The 19,853-nt window shown below is 50.2% G+C and overlaps 8 protein-coding genes across 8 annotated transcripts; 6 read left to right on the top strand and 2 right to left on the bottom strand.

Moving 5' to 3' along the window:
• Window positions 1–465: 465 nt before the first annotated feature.
• On the bottom strand, window positions 466–2,250 carry FPOAC1_013735 (uncharacterized protein; the record flags this gene model as incomplete). The annotated part of the gene is made up of 3 exons (XM_044858076.1): window positions 466–626; window positions 674–1,104; window positions 1,151–2,250. 3 exons carry the CDS (start codon window positions 2,248–2,250, stop codon window positions 466–468), a joined length of 1,692 nt encoding a protein of 563 aa, XP_044700900.1.
• A 286-nt stretch (window positions 2,251–2,536) lies between these two features.
• On the top strand, window positions 2,537–3,151 carry FPOAC1_013734 (uncharacterized protein; the record flags this gene model as incomplete). The annotated part of the gene is made up of 2 exons (XM_044858075.1): window positions 2,537–2,653; window positions 2,699–3,151. 2 exons carry the CDS (start codon window positions 2,537–2,539, stop codon window positions 3,149–3,151), a joined length of 570 nt encoding a protein of 189 aa, XP_044700899.1.
• Window positions 3,152–4,514: 1,363 nt separating this feature from the next.
• Window positions 4,515–4,940, top strand: FPOAC1_013733 (uncharacterized protein; the record flags this gene model as incomplete). The annotated part of the gene is made up of 2 exons (XM_044858074.1): window positions 4,515–4,556; window positions 4,613–4,940. Coding segments are annotated over 2 exons (370 nt in total), but the record flags the coding sequence as incomplete, so codon positions are not given.
• Window positions 4,941–6,048: 1,108 nt separating this feature from the next.
• On the bottom strand, window positions 6,049–6,921 carry FPOAC1_013732 (uncharacterized protein; the record flags this gene model as incomplete). The annotated part of the gene is made up of 2 exons (XM_044858073.1): window positions 6,049–6,617; window positions 6,912–6,921. 2 exons carry the CDS (start codon window positions 6,919–6,921, stop codon window positions 6,049–6,051), a joined length of 579 nt encoding a protein of 192 aa, XP_044700897.1.
• A 181-nt stretch (window positions 6,922–7,102) lies between these two features.
• Window positions 7,103–8,017, top strand: FPOAC1_013731 (uncharacterized protein; the record flags this gene model as incomplete). Its single annotated transcript, XM_044858072.1, has 1 exon — window positions 7,103–8,017. The coding sequence occupies one exon, from the start codon at window positions 7,103–7,105 to the stop codon at window positions 8,015–8,017; it is 915 nt and encodes a 304-aa protein (XP_044700896.1).
• Window positions 8,018–9,238: 1,221 nt separating this feature from the next.
• On the top strand, window positions 9,239–14,733 carry FPOAC1_013730 (uncharacterized protein; the record flags this gene model as incomplete). The annotated part of the gene is made up of 4 exons (XM_044858071.1): window positions 9,239–10,229; window positions 10,278–11,088; window positions 11,145–13,956; window positions 13,987–14,733. 4 exons carry the CDS (start codon window positions 9,239–9,241, stop codon window positions 14,731–14,733), a joined length of 5,361 nt encoding a protein of 1,786 aa, XP_044700895.1.
• Window positions 14,734–15,237: 504 nt separating this feature from the next.
• On the top strand, window positions 15,238–16,617 carry FPOAC1_013729 (uncharacterized protein; the record flags this gene model as incomplete). Its single annotated transcript, XM_044858070.1, has 1 exon — window positions 15,238–16,617. The coding sequence occupies one exon, from the start codon at window positions 15,238–15,240 to the stop codon at window positions 16,615–16,617; it is 1,380 nt and encodes a 459-aa protein (XP_044700894.1).
• A 130-nt stretch (window positions 16,618–16,747) lies between these two features.
• Window positions 16,748–18,625, top strand: FPOAC1_013728 (uncharacterized protein; the record flags this gene model as incomplete). The annotated part of the gene is made up of 1 exon (XM_044858069.1): window positions 16,748–18,625. One exon carries the CDS (start codon window positions 16,748–16,750, stop codon window positions 18,623–18,625), a length of 1,878 nt encoding a protein of 625 aa, XP_044700893.1.
• Between the last annotated feature and the right edge of the window lie 1,228 nt (window positions 18,626–19,853).

Below are 19,853 nucleotides of genomic sequence, written 5' to 3'. Positions count from 1 at the left end.
TTCAGGTTTTATTCCGACTTGGTCTTACCCGCCATCTCACGGCAGCCATGCCGAATGTTCATCCGTGACGCCCCACTTCACCAATCCACTATCCTAGCTGCGAATTCATTTAAACTCCCATATAAAAAAAAGGCATCTCACTAAGAATGTATCATTGCCTGTCTGCGTGCCCATCCTTGCGGACCCATCCGTTACATGTATGATCATGCTATGAGCAAGCTGTCCAAGCTACGAACCTGGCATTGCCGCTTTTTAGTACAAAATTTCTCTGGCTTCGAACGCCGATGATCATTATTAAAGGATGTGCCCAAGTTTGTAGCAAGCTGAATCAACGAAATGAGGGCGCGACTCAGGTAAAGCACTGGCAATTGCCAACACCAGATTTTTCAATACACAGTTTAATGGGATATGTTTCTGTGACTTTGTTTTCTTATTACCATAGCGATATCCTTGAGAAAATACCTTTCATGTTGCACCTATACGAGTTCGCTTCCATCCAAATCCCTCACCAGTTGAACCAGCACGCAACATCTGGAGAATCTCCCGACATCCCAGTCTTGTCTTCTTCTGCTCTTCTGTTCGAGCATAGGGATGCCGAATCATCTGCAAAACAGCTGTACCAAGCTCTGCAATCATATCAGTTTAATTCCCATAAAATATCTTCGCACCTTACCTTCATCCTCACACCCCCCAATACTCTTCACCGCAGCGTCATAATGTCTATGAAACAACCATCTCTTTCCTTCAAAAGCCTCACCCTCTCTCCAAGGGTTCACACGATGCTGCCATGGATGTCTTCCCAGAAGCATCCAAATTGCCGCTACACCAACAGCCCAAACATCCGCCGTTGGGGTACACTCTCCCAGCTCTCGCTCGGGAGATATATAGCCTACTGTTCCTTTCGTTCCAGGCGTCACTGTTGCGATGCCTCGGGGTGCATAGATTGCGTCTTCTGTGTCAAGGAGAACTATGGATGTTTGATCTAGGTCCCATTTGCGAACGCCAATATTCATGGGTTTTACGTCGCCGTGGATCCAGTTGTTGGCGTGGAGGAAGGTGAGGGCTTCCAGTAGTGCTATCGTCATGCTTCGAACTGATTCCGTCCTGGAAAACAATCAGTCATAGCCTAGATAAAGAGTGCATGACGTACTTTAAAGGGCCCTTGTACTCATGTAGAGTCTTTGGTGTAAAGGGCGTCAAGACAAACCATATATCAGCAGCTTTGTTGGTTGCATTTGGATCATCCGTAATAACTTCAACAAGCCGCACAATTCTCTCCTCCTTGGCAGCATTGGCCAACTGCGTCAACGTCTCAATCACACTCCGCCTGCTCCTCAACAAGTTCCCATTACTCTCTGAGACATTCATTCTCTTTATAGCCACAACATCACCCTTCTTATTAACGCCAACGCTAACCCGCCCAGAGCCACCTACTCCTACTGTTCCAGCACCGCTGAGACTCCATTGACCGATCTGGATTCCGTTTCCTGGCGCTGGAGTCGGCGTCATGGAGATATCGAGCGTATTTTTGTGACTATAGAATTTGCGGATGTATTCAGTCATAGCTTCAGTGTGGTTTTCTGTGGTGCTGTGGCGAGTATACTCAACCAGGTACTTCAACTGTCCAAGACGAATAGACGAGGTATGCTGGTTAAACAGCCTGCGTTCCCTTGCGTGTAGGACATCACCATCGACTTCCACAACGCCATGATCAGAAATCTTTTGCACAAGAATTCTGCCTGTCTCGTGGACTTGGAAAGTAGCATGATGTTGACGAATGCCGAAGAGGGAAGAGTTATCAAGACATAGGATAAAGTCGTTGTGGGTCCTGTTACTTTTGCGGCCTGCGATCCATCCTCGGAAGTTATTAGTTGGAGGTTGCGAAAGGTCAATGAAGTAGCATCCAGTGTGAATATACACGCTCGATTCACCTTTATCAACGCTCTGTCCAGAAGATGTCGGAGATGAAGAAGAGAGGTGACCAGTTTCAATTTGCTCAATAAGTTTATTGACTTGTTGATCATGAACTTGTCTTGATGCAGTTGAAATGTGATGGCTTGCTTGCTCTCTTTCTTGTGCCTGAAAGTCATCTGCTTGAGATGTTTCGAGCAACCAATCGACGACCTGACTGAATGCTAATCTCGCTTCGGCATTTTGAGGTCTAAGAGTTATCGTTGATTGAGATGCGGACGATAAAGGACCCTGAAAGTCTTCATTTGTGGCTTGACTGCTCGACGGACTTGATGCCATTTTGGCGTTGGATAGTTCACAGGTTCACAACTCAATCCAATTATAATCCGTGCGTTAATTCACAATTGTTTTGGGGCATTCAAGGTACTCCTGTACTTTTACCGACGTGGGGCCGGGGCAAGAATATTCCGAGTTCGGACCATTCCGTCCCCGCTCCGACAGAGCGATCGCCAATTCATGACGATACAACGCCATCCAAACAAATAATCGACATCATCATTGCTATCACCCAACTGCAACCGCAACACCAACAACGACGCCATGCTCTTGATTATCGCGATGCGTCATGTCAACAAAACAATCACAATCAAGCCATCTCCCAATACCTGAACGTCCATCGCCGTGCCATCCTGCACCATGGCGACAGATTGAAGCAACCCTCTACGAGCGCATTAACGATGTAGTAAGACGCGTCTTTCCATCAAATCAATTACCGCTGACAGTTTAGACTCTCCCCGACGTTGTAGAAACAGCCGGTTTCCATCTCATACCCGCGCCTCCGACGCCGATACCGACATCCTCCTCCTCAGATGATGATGTGTTCATCAAACGTCTGCACCGAGCGCTAGAACTAGCTCTCTTTGGCCAGAAAGTAAGATGCAGCTTATACGGACGAGAGATCGCTGAGAATACGCGACCGGGTCATTCGCCCCATGGTCTGAGGGAGAAGCTGCTCCGTGAGGCTTGGGAGGGCATCGATAGCAGCAGTGACTCTGGCTCAGCGACGCCGATTGAGGGAACAACTCCACCAAGTTGCGACGAGGATACCTCCAGACTGGAGGCCCATGTTAAAGATGATATGGCAGAGAAGAAGATTCCTGCGTCGAGTCGGAAACGAAAACGGGAAACTGAGGAGGATGAAGGGGGTAGGGTCAAGCGCAGGCGGACAACCGGCGATTAATAGGCTTCTGGTTACTTATTCGTTCCGGCATGATATTGAATTCTGGATTATTCAAGAGGTACCATGGCATCATTGGAAACTTGAACGTGCTCAATGTTGAGGTTCTATCCTACTGTACGCAGTCGCGGCGGTAATTCAACGAAATACAACAAATCTGGCCTGTGCACGTTGCTGAGTTATCCGTGCACGCATCACATTTATGTATCTCATCAAGTAACTGTAAACAGTGATCCGTGTATGACGGTTGGGTTTCCAACGGATAAAATAGTCCGTTCTAAGTTTATGCTGGTAATATTGTAGGGTAGAACACTGAGCAAAGCGAAGGGTCTCGTCTCATAATAGTGAATAAAGCGGGTCAGGCGTATTCAGGTAAAGATGTTTTACTGATAGCTGTCGAGCCAAGTGTAACTACCTAGTACCAGTGAATGTACATTTATCTGGTGATATTGTATGGGATCAACGAGGTTGTCTTGGGATCAGTGCTGATCGACTTCGATCAGTGTCGACTGTAGAGTCTTGGCATTGATCGTAGGAAATGTGATGAACGTGTGGCACGGATAGTTACGTGGAGAACGGACCCATTCATGTCTAAAATACTCGAGTAAGATTGGGGTAAGCAAGGAAAAAATATCAAGCATTACAAATCCAGGGATAGGTCAGCACTTAGAACTTCCAGACCACAATGCGAAATCCTATTCCTGTATTCTCCTTGCAGTCTACCTAAGCGATATTTTTAGAGTTTATCGCTTGCATGGATTAATTTTAAGCCCGCCGTTAGACCATGGGACCCTACTTGAGTAGGATAGGCTGGTATAGTCAGATGCAGAGTGTTTGGTGGAGAACTAAGCTGTAACGGAGGACAAAGTAAGTTCTCACAACCTACTAATAAAGATATCTGGGGTTGCAATAGTGGGCCGTTCTCAATCTCGGAACAAAGAGCATGTTCATGCTGCTATTGTTTCGTGTCTATGTGCCGGATTTGTCCGATCTACTCTATTGGTTGAAAAAGCCAGTTCACTTCTGCAGGGATAGCTCGTGGCATCGGGACAGAAAACGCGACGTGTCATCGGTTGCAGTTAAATATCGTTAGACAATAACGCGCCCCCAAGTAGGAGTAGAAATCTAAAGGCTCTGATTGGTTCAAAAGACGCAATGCGGAGCATCCAGAGCAAGAATACTCATTTAAAAATGCGGCTGGTAATCAGCCTATCGGTGTCCTACTCGTTCTATAAAGGAGGGTGTCCCAGTCAAGTCAGTTTGGTCCCTAGACCTTTCCCGTTTACTTCGACCTCAATTATTTCGCATTCTTACATGTTTTTTTCTTCGCGTTCTTACAAGACGTGAGTGAACCTTTTACTACATGATGGTATCAACAGGAGGCAAAGCCCCGTGGCGCCCCTCAAATGTAAGTAGAACCACGCTGCTTATTTTTGGCTTCAATAACAAACTCCCTATTGAAAGGTCGTCGCCGCCCGCTTTACTTTCATAAACGAAGTTCGAGGCCTTAGAAAAGATTCACAACAAAGGCTCATTGCCGCTACTAAAGATCTAGGCAATGCTGCCAAGAATAAGGACTTGGACCTGCAGCGCGAGACTGTCAAGAAGGACGTTTTGAACATACTGAGAAATGACACCCAGAGAGAACAAGATGGAGTATTTTCTTTACTCTCCAGTTGGGACATGATGGATGCTATCAAAAGCGCCATCCACGGAGAAAAAAAGCAGGAAACATCACCTGTGCCAGCCATGACGCCGAAGCATCACGACACGACCAATACTACGACGCATGGTACTATTAATGGCCATCGGTATTACACCCGAAGCAAAAACAAATCGAGGCGTCATTGCCCTTATTTATCGCGGAATCGACCGCAGCGCTAGGTCTAAAGGATTCGCAAGGGGAGGAAAGCGAGTATGAGTCCAAGGCGTGAGGGAATCTTTTTTGACAATGAAGATCTAAGATATTCTGGCTTTAGAGCTGACTTGGCGCGGAAGAAAACAAGCTTTCGAAAACCACACCAACACAACCCTTGGAGATATAGTTTTCTAATAGGTCAAAGCAGACGTGGCTTGACCCCTTTCGTGTTGATTGAATTGCCCTTTTCTCTCTGTGCCCTCCCTTTTACAGTGAAGGAGGAACCATACCACGTAAGCGAAGGAAGGCGCACAGGCCGAGTATATTTTGTATTCCGACATAGAACCTAAGATTAAAAGAATGGTGCACGGGCCAGAGAGAATGGTATTGGGTGCCATTACAAGTGGTAATTGGTACAGTAGGCTTTACGCTTCAACTTATGCCTGCAACGGTTTGACACGCTTATTCTCTTGCTGGGTGTGGATAAGTGTGTTGAGGAGAGCCCAATGCGCCGCCTGCCAGACACCTAGCTGTAGCTTAGCCACGTCAAAGCCTTCAGTCAGTCTTGTAGTCTCTATGCTGAGTGCAATTGGCCGGTCCTGCAGTGGCACAAAACTCGTGAAGTTGAACATGTTTCCAGGAAGCTGAAGCATAAGACGCCTGGTAGCTATTGGTACTGACGATGATGTCAAATCCGTGTTTTTGAATTATAGGACTAGGATATGTAATAAGCACGAAACAGCTAGGTACATAGATTTGCCAAATTCTACACGCGGGATAGAAGACCCTAAGATTCGTTCAGATTGGCATTAAATAGCCCATTTTCTGCCTTTCCCAGCAACCCAAGCGGCCCCTACTAGTCCGGTACATCTGCCTCCAGAAATAGTTGCTGGACTAAGCCTCACAAGCTCCTGGGATTGCTATTTATTTTGATATATTCTTGTACAGCTCTTCAAGGGGGCGTTACCCTATGACAGTTTCTCACGCTGTGCCAGCTCCCGCCACTATCCAGATATATTTCCTTAGCGTAATATTAGTTCCTTCATGGAGAGCCGGATCCTGGATCATGAACCGTCAATTTGCCATCTGGCCCAAGTACAGGATTAATATTGTCTAACCACCCGCTGTCAAACGACTCTTGGGAAGCACTGGGAGTACTGAGCTTTCCAGGATAGTGGGGCGGATCAGTTGTGTTTTCCTCATTGTACGTAGGACTTGGCATCTTCGACTGTTGCACGTGGTTGTACGACAGGGTATCATATTTGTCTGATTGGGGTGCTGTAGGCGTCACTGTGTTACCGGTCTGAGCGGCTGGAGCACAACGTTCCTGTAACTTTTCGAGAGTCATAGCACGGCGACTGCAATGCATTGCCCAGATCATTTGTAAAAGGGCTGGATTGTTCAAAATTTGTTGGGGAGGAGAGGAAGATCGCCGTTTTGCGTTTTCAGATACTGGGCTTCTCTCTTCCGTTCCTTCGTCGCCCTCTCCTGCAGTTGCTCTCCTTTTGTCAACGGTACTAACCTCCACTGACGGATGGAAGTGACGATCCGGCTTGGCAAGCTTCCATGCTTGACCAGAATGTTCGTAAGTTGAAGGAGCACTATGCGTTCCTGCAGGCAGAAATTGAGGCCGAGATAAGGTTATATCTGTGAGGCCATCGTCTTGCCCGGCCGATGGGTCCCTGATGTGCGAACTGGAGATAAACTCTTCCTGCTTACATCCTTATTGTCCATTCCAATTTCACTGAAAGAGGAAACCCCTGTCGTCTGTGGAAGTACCTCTCACTACAAGTCAGCAACGACCCTATATTTTATAAGAACTACTCAAGAATGCACGACGGGAACGGGGCCTGAATCCAATGAAAAACCCATACTAAATAAAACCACGCTAACAAAAACAGGGACCTGGGTCCATTGTCCAGCGGATTTAAGTCAACATTATTAAGAGTCTTCGGTCTACACTCCTTTTATCCGGCTCACTTTCGGTGAAAGTGGAAATTCGCGGTCTTTCATTGGCTCACACCCCTGTACATCCTCTTTCACCGAAAAAGTGACGGGGTTGTCGCGCTTCTAGCTGGCTTTTTAATTAAGAGTGGATGATACAGCTCAATCAAGACTATCAGATACTGATCTGCCGGTCATGTCAAGCAGCTGTTCGGCCGGGCCCGGGTATCGAGTCACATTTCCGACACGAGCATCAGCTTAAGGGCCAAGTGCTCAAGGACATCAAAGACTACTACGGCATGCTCGAGCTAGCTGACCCAAAGCTTACTGCTCTCCCCGAAGATAATAGCCCGGCAATTAAAGAGCTTGCTATTTCAGATGGATATAGCTGTCGCGCATGCCGATATGTCACTGTTGCACGCGATAATATCGTCCGTCATTGGCGAGAGGCAGGGCACGGTGCAGTAGAGGAACGATGGAATAAGGTGCGGCTACAGACGTGGATGCGAGGAAGGAGTCACGCGCGCTACTGGATCGTTCGAGACGATAGCGATAGCAACGGCCCGCCCGATACAGCTAATGCAGCTGATGCTACAAGTCGGAGTGCTATGGATGAGCTCATTGCTGCAAGCCAGGCTCGATTGGAAGAGGAGGATGCCGTACGACTACGGAAGGGTGACTTGAAGGAAGAGATCGACCGTGACTCGCCGTGGGTCAAGAGGCTAGGCTGGGTACGACACTTTAGCTCCCGGGACTTGATCAACATTCACGACGCAGCCCAGTGGCTACGGGCGAGGGAAGTAACAGGCAGGTCAGCTGGAAGGCAAGAAGACGAGGAAGCAGCTCGTGAACGACAGTTGCTTAGCCGGCTTGGAGAGAGCTTTGATCGTGAGGTTCAACGTTGCTGCTGGCGACCTGATAGCGTGCCGACCGAGACGTTGCAGTGGCTTAACAGCATTTCATCAGTAACCCCAAGCGGTGTGCCGTTTGGTCGTAAAGGCAAGGAAGAATCGATGAGCCTAGTACTCCAGTCCCAAATCAACTCTGGCAGAGTTGATTTTATTTGACCCACTTTAACCCTAGCAGGGTTGATTATGGCCAGGGTGTAGAGTTGATTTAACATTAGTGCCGATCAAAACCGGGGTTCTGCTAGAGCGCGACGCGTTCTTTCGCGTAAAGTGCTATAGGAGAGGTGAATCATACTACTAGATGGTTTCGTTGTTAATCAAAACACAAATGTCACTCACATCTTACGAACAAGAACCCAACCATTTCGACGATCGTTGCGATGGCCTAGGAACTATTAAGAGGCGATTAGCCGGATATCGCCCACCAAAATGGAGAATTTCGCTTAAAATTTGGACTTGATTCGAGTCACGTTGGCTCGGGCCGCTGATTGGCCAAAAATAACCCCAACTCCACACTTGGGGTTAGCTAGCGGTTAATCCGCCGGTTAGTGGCTTGACTATGGGAGAGCGGACGGGGATTTCTTTCATACTTGAGTCAGGTCTTGGCAAAAATCCAGAGACTTGCCGATGTTATCCCGGTTCAGTGCGTGCACGTGATGGCGCGACTTCTGACAGCTCCGATAACCGGCCTCGATAGATTTCGCTCCTCACCGTTTTGGCGTATTGACCGTTATCAGCCGTAACACCGTTGGAGACGGTTATACCACCATAACGGTGCCTGCTTCATTTACTCCCGCGCCCCTCCATCTCGGTCAGCTCTTGTTTCAAACAGCAGCTATGACCCTGGTGAGATTTAAGTGCGACTAAAAGTAGCATTTAATTGGATCATGTTATGTACTCTTAGATTTCGCCATCCACCTTTGCCGCTCGCCTCACTTTATTTATTGGCTTAGATAATACGAGTGCCACCAGGACTTTTGTCCTGCAGAATTTGCTTCTGTTGCCTGAAGTTGGAAGCATCAATTTCTCTACGTGTTTGCCTGGCTGTTCGCCTGATTTGCTTCCATTAGGAGACCAGGTGTCCCGCTGATGTATGGCCGCCTTTTGTGCTCGGCCATTGGCTTTGCACCTCAGACATAGTGGCCTTGGCATGATTTCTTCACCAATCATGTAGCTCAAACGCTCAGCCTGCCGCGAGTTGCTGCATGTAAGCGCCGTGAGCCCAACAGGTGAAATCATCACACATCCTCGGAGCCTGATATATGCCAGCCGCCCCCAAGAGCATGCGGGCCTCGCTATGCGCCTCCTCGAGCGCTCCTCTGTTGCGATTGTCTGTCCGTATAACGTCACGTCTTCTCCGCTCGACATCGATCGCCGACCATGTCGGACCCCCAGAAGTACACGGTCGGCTGGATCTGCGCCATTGCAACTGAGTACCTTGCTGCGCAACTCTTTCTGGACGAAGAGCACGAAGGACCCGAGTTCGTATCCGCTAACGATAGCAATAATTATACACTGGGCAAGATCGGGAAACACAATGTTGTCGTTGCTGTCCTTCCCCATGGCGAATACGGCGTATCATCCGCCACTGGTGTCGCGAAAGATATGCTTCACAGCTTTCCCAACGTCAGATTCGGCCTGATGGTTGGAATTGGCGGCGGTGCGCCGACTCCTGAGCATGACATCCGCCTTGGGGACGTCGTGGTGAGTACTTCTGGCCACGGGAAGGGGGGGGTGTTCCAGTACGACTTTGGAAAGGCCGTGCAAGGTCAGGAATTCCAGGCGACCGGATTTTTGAATCAGCCGCCGACGATTCTGCGAACAGCCGTACATGGACTCTTGACGCAATACAAGCGCAAAGGACACCAGCTTGATCAACATATCAACGACATCCTGGTAGAGAACCCGAGGCTTAAAAAAGAGTTCCAACGGCCTGAATCCAGTACTGACCGACTGTACCACTCCTCAAAGGTTCACCCGCCGGATGATCAGTCCAGCTGCGCGAAAGCTTGTGGCGATGATCCCTCAACCTTGGTGGCGCGACTCGATCGTACTGAATATGAAGACAATCCCGCTATTCACTACGGCCTAGTCGCTTCGTCGAGTCGGTTGATGAAGGATGCTGTGACACGGGATGCGCTTGCAGCGAAGAAGGGCGTTCTCTGCTTCGAAATGGAGGCGGCCGGCTTGATGAACCACTTCCCGTGTCTGGCGATCCGCGGGATATGCGACTACTCTGACTCGCACAAGAACAAGGAGTGGCAGGGTTTTGCAGCAATGATGGCAGCGGCGTACGCGAAGGATCTCCTACGCCAGATTCCTCCTAGCAAGGTCGAGGCTGAGAAGCCTATTAGCGAGATCCTCAGTTCCAGTTAGTATCATAACGCCAGCTCACGCTTCGTCTCCTAACCTTGAACAGTCGAATCCACAGGAAATGAAACCAAACATGCCGTGATGAGCATGACATCTGACCATCGGTTCACCAAAATCGAGCGATGGCTGTCCCCGCCAGATTGTTCAACCAATGCCAACTTGGCAAGAAAACGCCGTCATCCCGGCACTGGGACCTGGCTTCTAAACAGTCCCGCCTTCCAGGAATGGAAACTTGGGTCACGCCAACATCTGTGGCTCTACGGCCTGGCAGGATGTGGCAAGACCATTCTAAGTACGACGATTCTTGATCACCTTCTGCACATGGACACCCACACCACGCTTGCCTTCTTCTTTGACTTTAGTGATCCCGGAAAGCAGAAACTGGAGGATCTCCTACGCTCGCTGGCAATTCAGCTTTATCACACCGGAAACGAAGCCGCGAGAAAACTTGATAGTCTTTTCATTTCCCATGATGATGGACGGAGACAACCAGATACGACTGCCTTATCAGCCTGTGTTGACGCAATGGTACAGATCACCAAAAAAGTTGTTATCGTCCTCGATGCTTTGGATGAGTGTACGACAAGGGGAGAGCTTCTGCATTGGATAAATAGTATGGCATGCAGCAACGCCCAGCTTATTGTGACAGGCCGTCCAGAAGCAGATTTCCAACGCGAGATCCCTGACTTGTTTGATGAGCTCAACTGTATCCTACTCGACAAGAATGCTGTCAACGCCGACATCCGCTCTTACGTCACAGCAACGCTTGAAAAGAAGCCTGATTTCGTTAAGAAGGGGTTATCTCCGGGTATCCTACAGGAGATTCGTGACAAAATCGGAGATGGAGCCGACGGGATGTAAGTACTGGTCTTGTCATTCATGCATTGAAATAATTTTCTGATATTCGTCGTAGGTTTAGATGGGCAGCTTGTCAATTAGAAACTCTTGCTCTATGTCTGACTCCAGCTGACATTGAGATAGCCCTCAAGTCCTTACCCAGTGATCTGGCTGAGACATATCACCGCATGGTCCAAAACATACAGTCGGAATATAAGAGCAGCGCGATTCGTCTCCTGCAGTTTCTCGTCCACACCAAGCGGCCTCTGACACTACCAGAGGCCGTCGAAGTAATAGCTACAGAGATAAATCAAGAGCCTCGAGGTTTTACCGCTAAACGCAGACTATTTCAAGCAGCCGATATCTTACGATACTGCCCCAGCTTGGTGATAATCGCTAAAGTCACGAACTACCGGGAGACTGTGGAAGAACTTCATCTTGCTCACTTCTCTGTCAAAGAGTACCTTCTTGAACAAGCCCAGTTCGACCTGGAAAGTGCCAGCAATGTCATCACCAGAACCTGCCTGACTTATCTTGGTGATATCAAGAACAATTGCAGCACAATCAGATCCGATTTTCCGATGGCACGATATGCGGCAGAATACTGGACGGAATACGCCGTTTCGGCCCAGACTTCTGAAGAAATTGTTCGAATCACAGTTAATTTTTTAAAAGAGGACACAACATTTCAGCTATGGTGTCACTTATACCAGGCCGACCACCCGCAGGAGGATAAACCAGGACCTCCTAGAGCACCCAGACTGTATTATGCTTGTCTAGCTGGACTGGCAGGGGCCGCAAGAGTTCTAACGACAGAGGGAGCAGATGTCAACGCGCAGGGCGGCTGGTACGGCAGTGCTCTACAAGCTGCCTCATATTATGGCCACCTAGAGATCGTGAAAATCCTCGTGGACAAAGGAGCAGATGTCAACGCGCAGGGCGGCTATTACGGCAATGCTCTATATGCTGCCTCATCTGAAGGCCACCCAGAGATCGTGAAAATCCTCCTAGACAAAGGAGCAGACGTCAACGCACAGGACGGCTGGTACGGCAATGCCCTACAAGCTGCCTCATATTGTGGCCACCTAGAGATCGTGCAAATCCTCCTAGACAAAGGAGCATACGTCAACGCGCAGGGCGGCGAGTACGGCAATGCTCTATATGCTGCCTTATATGAAGGCCACATAGAGATCGTGCAAATCCTCCTAGACAAAGGAGCAGACGTCAACGCGCAGGGCGGCAAGTACGGCAATGCTCTACAGGCTGCCTCATCTGAAGGCCACCCAGAGATCGTGCAAATCCTCCTAGACAAAGGAGCAGACGTCAACGCGCAGGGCGGCGAGTACGGCAATGCTCTATATGCTGCCTTATATGAAGGCCACATAGAGATCGTGCAAATCCTCCTAGACAAAGGAGCAGACGTCAACGCGCAGGGCGGCAAGTACGGCAATGCTCTACAGGCTGCCTCATCTGAAGGCCACCCAGAGATCGTGCAAATCCTCCTAGACAAAGGAGCAGACGTCAACGCGCAGGGCGGCAAGTACGGCAATGCTCTATATGCTGCCTCATCTAAAGGCCACATAGAGATCGTGCAAATCCTCGTGGACAAAGGAGCAGACGTCAACGCGCAGGACGGCGACGACGGCAATGCTCTACAGGCTGCCTCATCTGAAGGCCACCCAGAGATCGTGCAAATCCTCCTAGACAAAGGAGCAGACGTCAACGCGCAGGGCGGCAAGTACGGCAATGCTCTATATGCTGCCTCATCTAAAGGCCACATAGAGATCGTGCAAATCCTCGTGGACAAAGGAGCAGACGTCAACGCGCAGGACGGCGACGACGGCAATGCTCTACAGGCTGCCTCATCTGAAGGCCACCCAGAGATCGTGCAAATCCTCCTAGACAAAGGAGCAGACGTCAACGCGCAGGACGGCGACGACGGCAATGCTCTACAGGCTGCCTCATCTGAAGGCCACCCAGAGATCGTGCAAATCCTCCTAGACAAAGGAGCAGACGTCAACGCGCAGGGCGGCAAGTACGGCAATGCTCTATATGCTGCCTCATCTAAAGGCCACATAGAGATCGTGCAAATCCTCGTGGACAAAGGAGCATACGTCAACGCGCAGGGCGGCGAGTACGGCAATGCTCTATATGCTGCCTTATATGAAGGCCACCCAGAGATCGTGCAAATCCTCCTAGACAAAGGAGCAGACGTCAACGCGCAGGACGGCGACGACGGCAATGCTCTACAGGCTGCCTCATCTGAAGGCCACCCAGAGATCGTGCAAATCCTCCTAGACAAAGGAGCAGACGTCAACGCGCAGGGCGGCAAGTACGGCAATGCTCTGCAAGCTGCCTCATATTATGGCCACCGAGAGACCGTGCAAATCCTCGTGGACAAAGGAGCATACGTCAACGCGCAGGGCGGCGAGTACGGCAATGCTCTATATGCTGCCTTATATGAAGGCCACCCAGAGATCGTGAAAATCCTCGTGGACAAAGGAGCAGACGTCAACGCGCAGGGCGGCAAGTACGGCAATGCTCTATATGCTGCCTCATCTGAAGGCCACCCAGAGATCGTGCAAATCCTCCTAGACAAAGGAGCAGATGTCAACGCGCAGGGCGGCAAGTACGACAATGCTCTATATGCTGCCTCATCTAAAGGCCACCTAGAGATCGTGCAAATCCTCGTGGACAAAGGAGCAGACGTCAACGCGCAGGGCGGCTGGTACGGCAATGCTCTGCAAGCTGCCTCATATTATGGCCACCGAGAGACCGTGCAAATCCTCGTGGACAAAGGAGCAGACGTCAACGCGGAGGGCGGCTATTACGGCAATGCTCTATATGCTGCCTCATATTATGGCCACCGAGAGACCGTGCAAATCCTCGTGGACAAAGGAGCAGACGTCAACGCGTAGGGCGGCTGGTACGGCAATGCTCTACAAGCTGCCTCATATTATGGCCACCGAGAGACCGTGCAAATCCTCGTGGACAAAGGAGCAGACGTCAACGCGGAGGGCGGCTATTACGGCAATGCTCTACATGCTGCCTTATATGAAGGCCACCCAGAGATCGTGAAAATCCTCGTGGACAAAGGAGCAATCGTCAAGGCGGAGGGCGGCGAGTACGACAATGCTCTATATGCTGCCTCATCTGAAGGCCACCCAGAGATCGTGAAAATCCTCCTAGACAAAGGAGCAGACGTCAACGCACAGGACGGCTGGTACGGCAATGCCCTACAAGCTGCCTCATATTGTGGCCACCTAGAGATCGTGCAAATCCTCCTAGACAAAGGAGCATACGTCAACGCGCAGGGCGGCGAGTACGGCAATGCTCTATATGCTGCCTCATCTAAAGGCCACCTAGAGATCGTGCAAATCCTCCTGGACAAAGGAGCATACGTTAACGCGCAGGGCGGCTGGTACGGCAATGCTCTACAAGCTGCCTCATATTATGGCCACCTAGAGACCGTGCAAATCCTCGTGGACAAAGGAGCAGACGTCAACGCGGAGGGCGGCTATTACGGCAATACTCTATATGCTGCCTCATATGGCGGCAACCCCGAGGTCATTGAATTACTCAATCTGAACGACGCCAAGATGATACCCAGAAAACGATCCAGTTCGACAAATATCAGGGAACGAACGAAATTCCCTCGGCTTTAGACTCTACCGGTTTCGGTTGAACCCACGACCAAACCTCCAGCCTATCCTAGCTGCGAGGCGGATACAGCTCTGAATCCAATGGAAAACACATACAAAACAAAACCGCGCTAATGGAGACAAGCTGATACTAAAGATTCTGCTGGTGATATCTGTACCCAGGCTGGCGATCAATTCAACCATCAACTCAATCCCGTCAATTTTATGGAAGTTGAAGTCACGTGCATCAATTCAATCAATTCCATTTGACACTCCCATTGATTGTTTCAATTCCACCTAGATGCTTTCAACGTCGTTAATGGCAGTGGTTCAGGGTAGCGCCCAGTCCGTGTAGTCCCATAAGTCGCATCCACAGGACCCCTGCTAATACTTTTGCCCCGTATTTTTGATGCACGTGCCAACTGCACCTAGCATTAGGGGTTTATGAACGCGTCTCAGCTGTCGTCGCGCCCCATGACCCTTGCAGAAAGATCATTGCGTGCATTCTATTCCTTTCCTAATCTTCAAATGGACGCCAACGTACCTGTCAAGTGCCAGAGTCCCGACTGCAGCGCACCTAGTGCTTCACCTAATAACTTGGATGCTTCGCCAGGAGATTGGAAAGCCTTCCCATGGCACAAGTTTCCGGGTTTCTCGATTTCGGAACACGTTGGCAGGCAGACTTCGTGGGTTTGGCAGCACGGCTTTGACATTCAAGCCCGCGATTCTCCCACGAAGAGGAAATGGGTTTGCAAGCATTGTCTTCGGAAAGCTAAGCCCAAGATGACAGACTTCTCTGCTGTTGGCTCCGTAACCGTTGAGCGACAGTGGGATGTCGATAGCATCTGGTTGGGGGCAAAGAGTCTGTCCGCTATCCGAGCCCCCGGTCACTTTCGGCTTTCTTTCTTCCCGGCTTACAAGAGTAACATCTCTACCGCTCAAGTCATACAGCCTCATGGTCTGGACCTGGCACACACGAGACACACTTCTATCGGCACATTCATTACCGCAGGTGTCCGCTTCTCCGTTCTGCTATTTTTCCCCAACGGAGCTCGATCGTACACGAAGGCTTCCGCCAACAGCCTTTCTCTCACACGATTTAAGGATTTATATGACGAGATTATCCTTCCGGCTATATTCGAAACCGTCCCTGATTATGTGCGACAAGAGATACCCAGCTCGTACGATCTCTTATACGCCAAGTCTCGTGCATACCAGGAGAAGCCAGGTGCCGGCCGTTGGAGCGCCGAAGATGAGAGCCGAGCGTTTCGCCTATCTTATAGCATCCCTGCCAGCAACCTTGCAGAGTTCTGGGCATCGGTAGTGGAGAAAGCGAATATGCATCGTGTCCAAACCAGGAGAGGAGAAGCCGTTCCCTACTTCGAGAACCCTCGTCTACTCTTCCAAGCACACGATCTGAAGAACACATTTGCATCGCAGACAGTTGAGGGAAGCTTGGCCCTGTTTCGTAACATCGTCCTAGCTGGACTTAACGCAAGTCAGATTGACATGCACTCTTGCTGGCTCGATGTAGGCATGAGAGATCACGTAAGCCAACCATCGTCTCCATCGCCAGCCCATAGAGATGAGCCCTGGACACTTCTGTGGAAGAGCGCTTGCTGCGACCACCTCCATGATCAACTGGGTGGTGTTGTCCCCGAAGCCCCTCTAGTTGCTGACCAGTATCGGTCATATCTTCTTCGTGACGTGGGAACATATTACGCCAAGGCAAAGCCGAGTCGGGCATCAAATCCTGGCCACCCGGAGGCTAGATCACCCGGGATCATTCGGGCCAAGGCATACAACTGTAGCAAAGATCTATTTGGAGTCATGTTCAGCGATTACCAGCTTTTTAGCTCGGGGCTATTGCCGCTTCTGGCCAGTGTGTCCAACAACCAAGTCAAGTAACTTGGCTGCTTGAGGTGGGGCCTCATATATAGCCATCTGGCCTATGAGATCCGTTCTCCTGGGGGCAACATCATCAGCATTAGTGATGTGGCCCCCAGGAGAACGGATCTCATAGGCCAGATGGCTATATATGAGGCCCCACCTCAAGCAGCCAAGTTACTTGACTTGGTTGTTGGACACACTGCTTCTGGCTTTTGACGAGGCAATCTTAAAAGATCTAGCAGCTACAGATCAAAACCGACAGCGTGCATTCGTATCGCAGCTCAATCGATCCCATCTTGTAGATGCTAGGGAAGCCAATAAGCGGCATATGAGAGCCGTCGCCACTTTGAAAAGGTATCCGAATTTTGGGATCCGGAAAGAGGTCACCTTCCGTCTCGATGTTATCCTCGCCATGTGGGCCGACGGCATGCTAGACCCTGACCAGAACCCTCATACTGGCCCAGTGTGCTGGAATGTTCCCTTCACTTCCACAGCCAGTGATCAACACTGTCCTTTTTGGGTGCTTCCAACGGAGACAGTGGTGAAATTTGTGTCTACGCAGGCTGCTCGCTTTTTACTTCCACTCGACCACATATTTCTACAAGCGTCGAATGAAGTAGCCAAGCCTTTATCATCGTCGTCGTCGTCATCCTCCTCCTCCTCACTCGATCCCGTCCAGCAGATCCTTGGACTTTACACCGCGCAGCTTCTATGTCGTCTTCTCATACATTCAGTTGACGATGAGCAAGAGTATGGATTCGACAACTGGATCTGGCGGCCAACCTGGACGGTGCGGACGCGCGGCCGCGGCCAGAGGTCGCTCAAGCAGCGTCGTGGTCTAGGCCTGGGAGATACAATCGACACCTCGGGCACGCTATGGATCCCCGATGGTCATTTCAATTGGCAGAGAGGGCATATCGCGCTCGAGGTTTTGATCGACCTCTACATATCCCGCAATCCATTGCAGGCCAAACTAGCTCGTCAATGCAATGTTCAAGCACTCACTGCCAACCAGGTCACTATCGAACTGCGATTCCAACAATTGACCAGCAACGCTCGTATAGAGTATGATCAAGGTCATAGAGAGGATGCCGAGAGACTTGCTGGCAGGGCCATCACTCTCGCCACGCAGGAAATAGCCCGGGCATACCATCAGCACTTCCTCGCCAAGTTACACTCATATTGGGATCGAACCCGAGGGCAGGTCGGGCGCCAGAAACTGCCAGTACTTGACTTGTTGAAACAAGCCCAGGAGGATTCAGCAGCTGAGACGAGCCGAATTCCTACCGCCCAAACTATCCACGGCATCTACGCTGAGGCGTGGGCTAAATATTGCCAAGTTATGACGGATGATGTTGATGAGAACGATCGTAGCGACTTTAATATGTCCTCGTCGTCATCATTGCAGTCTGCTCTGCCCGAGGAGCTACCTTGCTGGATGACTACTCGTCGGCGCCTGCCCCCTAAAAACAGTTGGTCTGACTTTCTGTTTCAGCAGATCTTTTGCCGCGCCAAACCACCAACCTGGAATGCACTCTTCTTTCTCCAGCTCTATCGAAGATTCAAGGAGGTCTGGGAGAAGACTTGTGCATCATTGGGCCCTTTCGACGGCTGTTTTAGTCGCCAGATTGGGTACTACATCCAGGTCGCATTCAACTGCGACCATAGTAAGGGAGTGGGCACCAGTCACGGCCGCACCACCTGGCACCATGACAAGCCACCCTTCTTCCAAATCCAGTACTGGGCCCCTTACTTTTCGCCGCCTCGTGCAGAGGAGAACACGCCGTTGTCGTCCGTTTATTGCCGTCGCGAGTATCCCGAAGGTTTGTCACCTTGCTCAACGCCCTTTATCCTGACATCCCGTGAGTTTGGTGGTATCGAAAGAGCTATCTGGCCGCACTGGGTCGAAATCATGCATGGTGTTGATGGTCTGCGCCAGGCTGGCGAATCTATCTACATCTATCTACCGGCACCTCATGTAGATAGATGTAGATGCTTAGTCATAATTTGCAATGTAGATAGATAGATGTAGGCTACATGTAGATGTAGATAGATTCGGTAGATAGACGGTCGGCTAATCCTCGGCCGTGTCGTCGCCCACCTCCTTCAGTAAACCTTCATACCCTTCTAGTAGCCCAGCCCGTAACCACGACCTTACCGTCTGAGTAACGGCAATTGTGCTTGCATCTAAGCGCGACCTCTTGGGCGAAACCATACTACCAGCGGAAGAAAAGGTCCTCTCACACTCAGAAGCCATTGCTGGGACCGAGAGGATGTCAATCGCCATTTTCGCCACTCGCGGATACTCAAATCTCTTTGCAGACCAGTATTCCAGAGGATTGTGGTATGTTGTGTATATGTCTTGCTTTGTAGGCAACCACCTCTCCAGTTCGTCTGTAGCTTCGTCATGGCCGTGGCGGGTGGATGATATTAATTCGTCTTGGAAGGAATCAAATGGATTGTACTCGCGCGCCCTCACCGCGGCAGGAAGGTTACTGCTCGAGATTTCCCACTGAGCGGGAAGGTCGCGATACTCCTCTTCCCAGAGCTTTTGGATGAGCTGGCGTGCCGCGAAAAGCCATTCCTCCTTCTCACCGTAGGCTTTTGTCAAGAACGACCACTGTATACCGGGGTGGAGAACCGTGGCTGCATAGTATATTGGCGTCTCATCAAGCTTGGTGTAGTACTTGTTGAGCTTGGCCCAGGCCGAATTGACGCACGAGGAATAGTAGCTAGGTTCCACCCGATGTGTTGCCTCAGTCTTTGCTTTCTCCAGCGTTGAAAGAAGGAATTCGTATGCGACAGCAACCTGCCAAATAATTCCATATTGAGCTTCAACGCCTCCCTTACGGACTCGGAGCTGACAGTCCCCTTCAAGCCGCAAAAGGCAAGAATCGAACATTCTAAGAATATCTCTGAACCAACTGAGGGCATCCCAGTCTGCGTCACTCAGTAGATTTGCTTCCTCAAGACATCGAGGGAGTTGGCTTGGCGGCTGGGTACGGGTAGATCTGGGCCGTTGAAATTTCCTGCTTGATTGAATCGTAATGTCAATGAGCTCCTCCAGATAGCGTCGGAGCTTAATTGCTCGCTCGATCATATAATATTGAGACAGCCAGCGTGTGCCGTTGTCAAGCACGACATCAAGAGTGCCTGGATAGGACTTGTCAGGGTCCTCATCTTGTATTTTCCGCAGAATTGCTGTCGCCTTATTCGACCGATTGACCCAGACGACAAGGTTATGGAGTTTACCT

This window comes from Fusarium poae (assembly GCF_019609905.1).
Source record: "Fusarium poae strain DAOMC 252244 chromosome Unknown contig_3, whole genome shotgun sequence".
In the NCBI taxonomy this organism is placed as follows: domain Eukaryota; kingdom Fungi; phylum Ascomycota; class Sordariomycetes; order Hypocreales; family Nectriaceae; genus Fusarium; species Fusarium poae.
The sequence above is the reverse complement of the archived record's forward strand: the minus strand, read 5'-3'. Positions and strand labels throughout refer to the sequence as shown.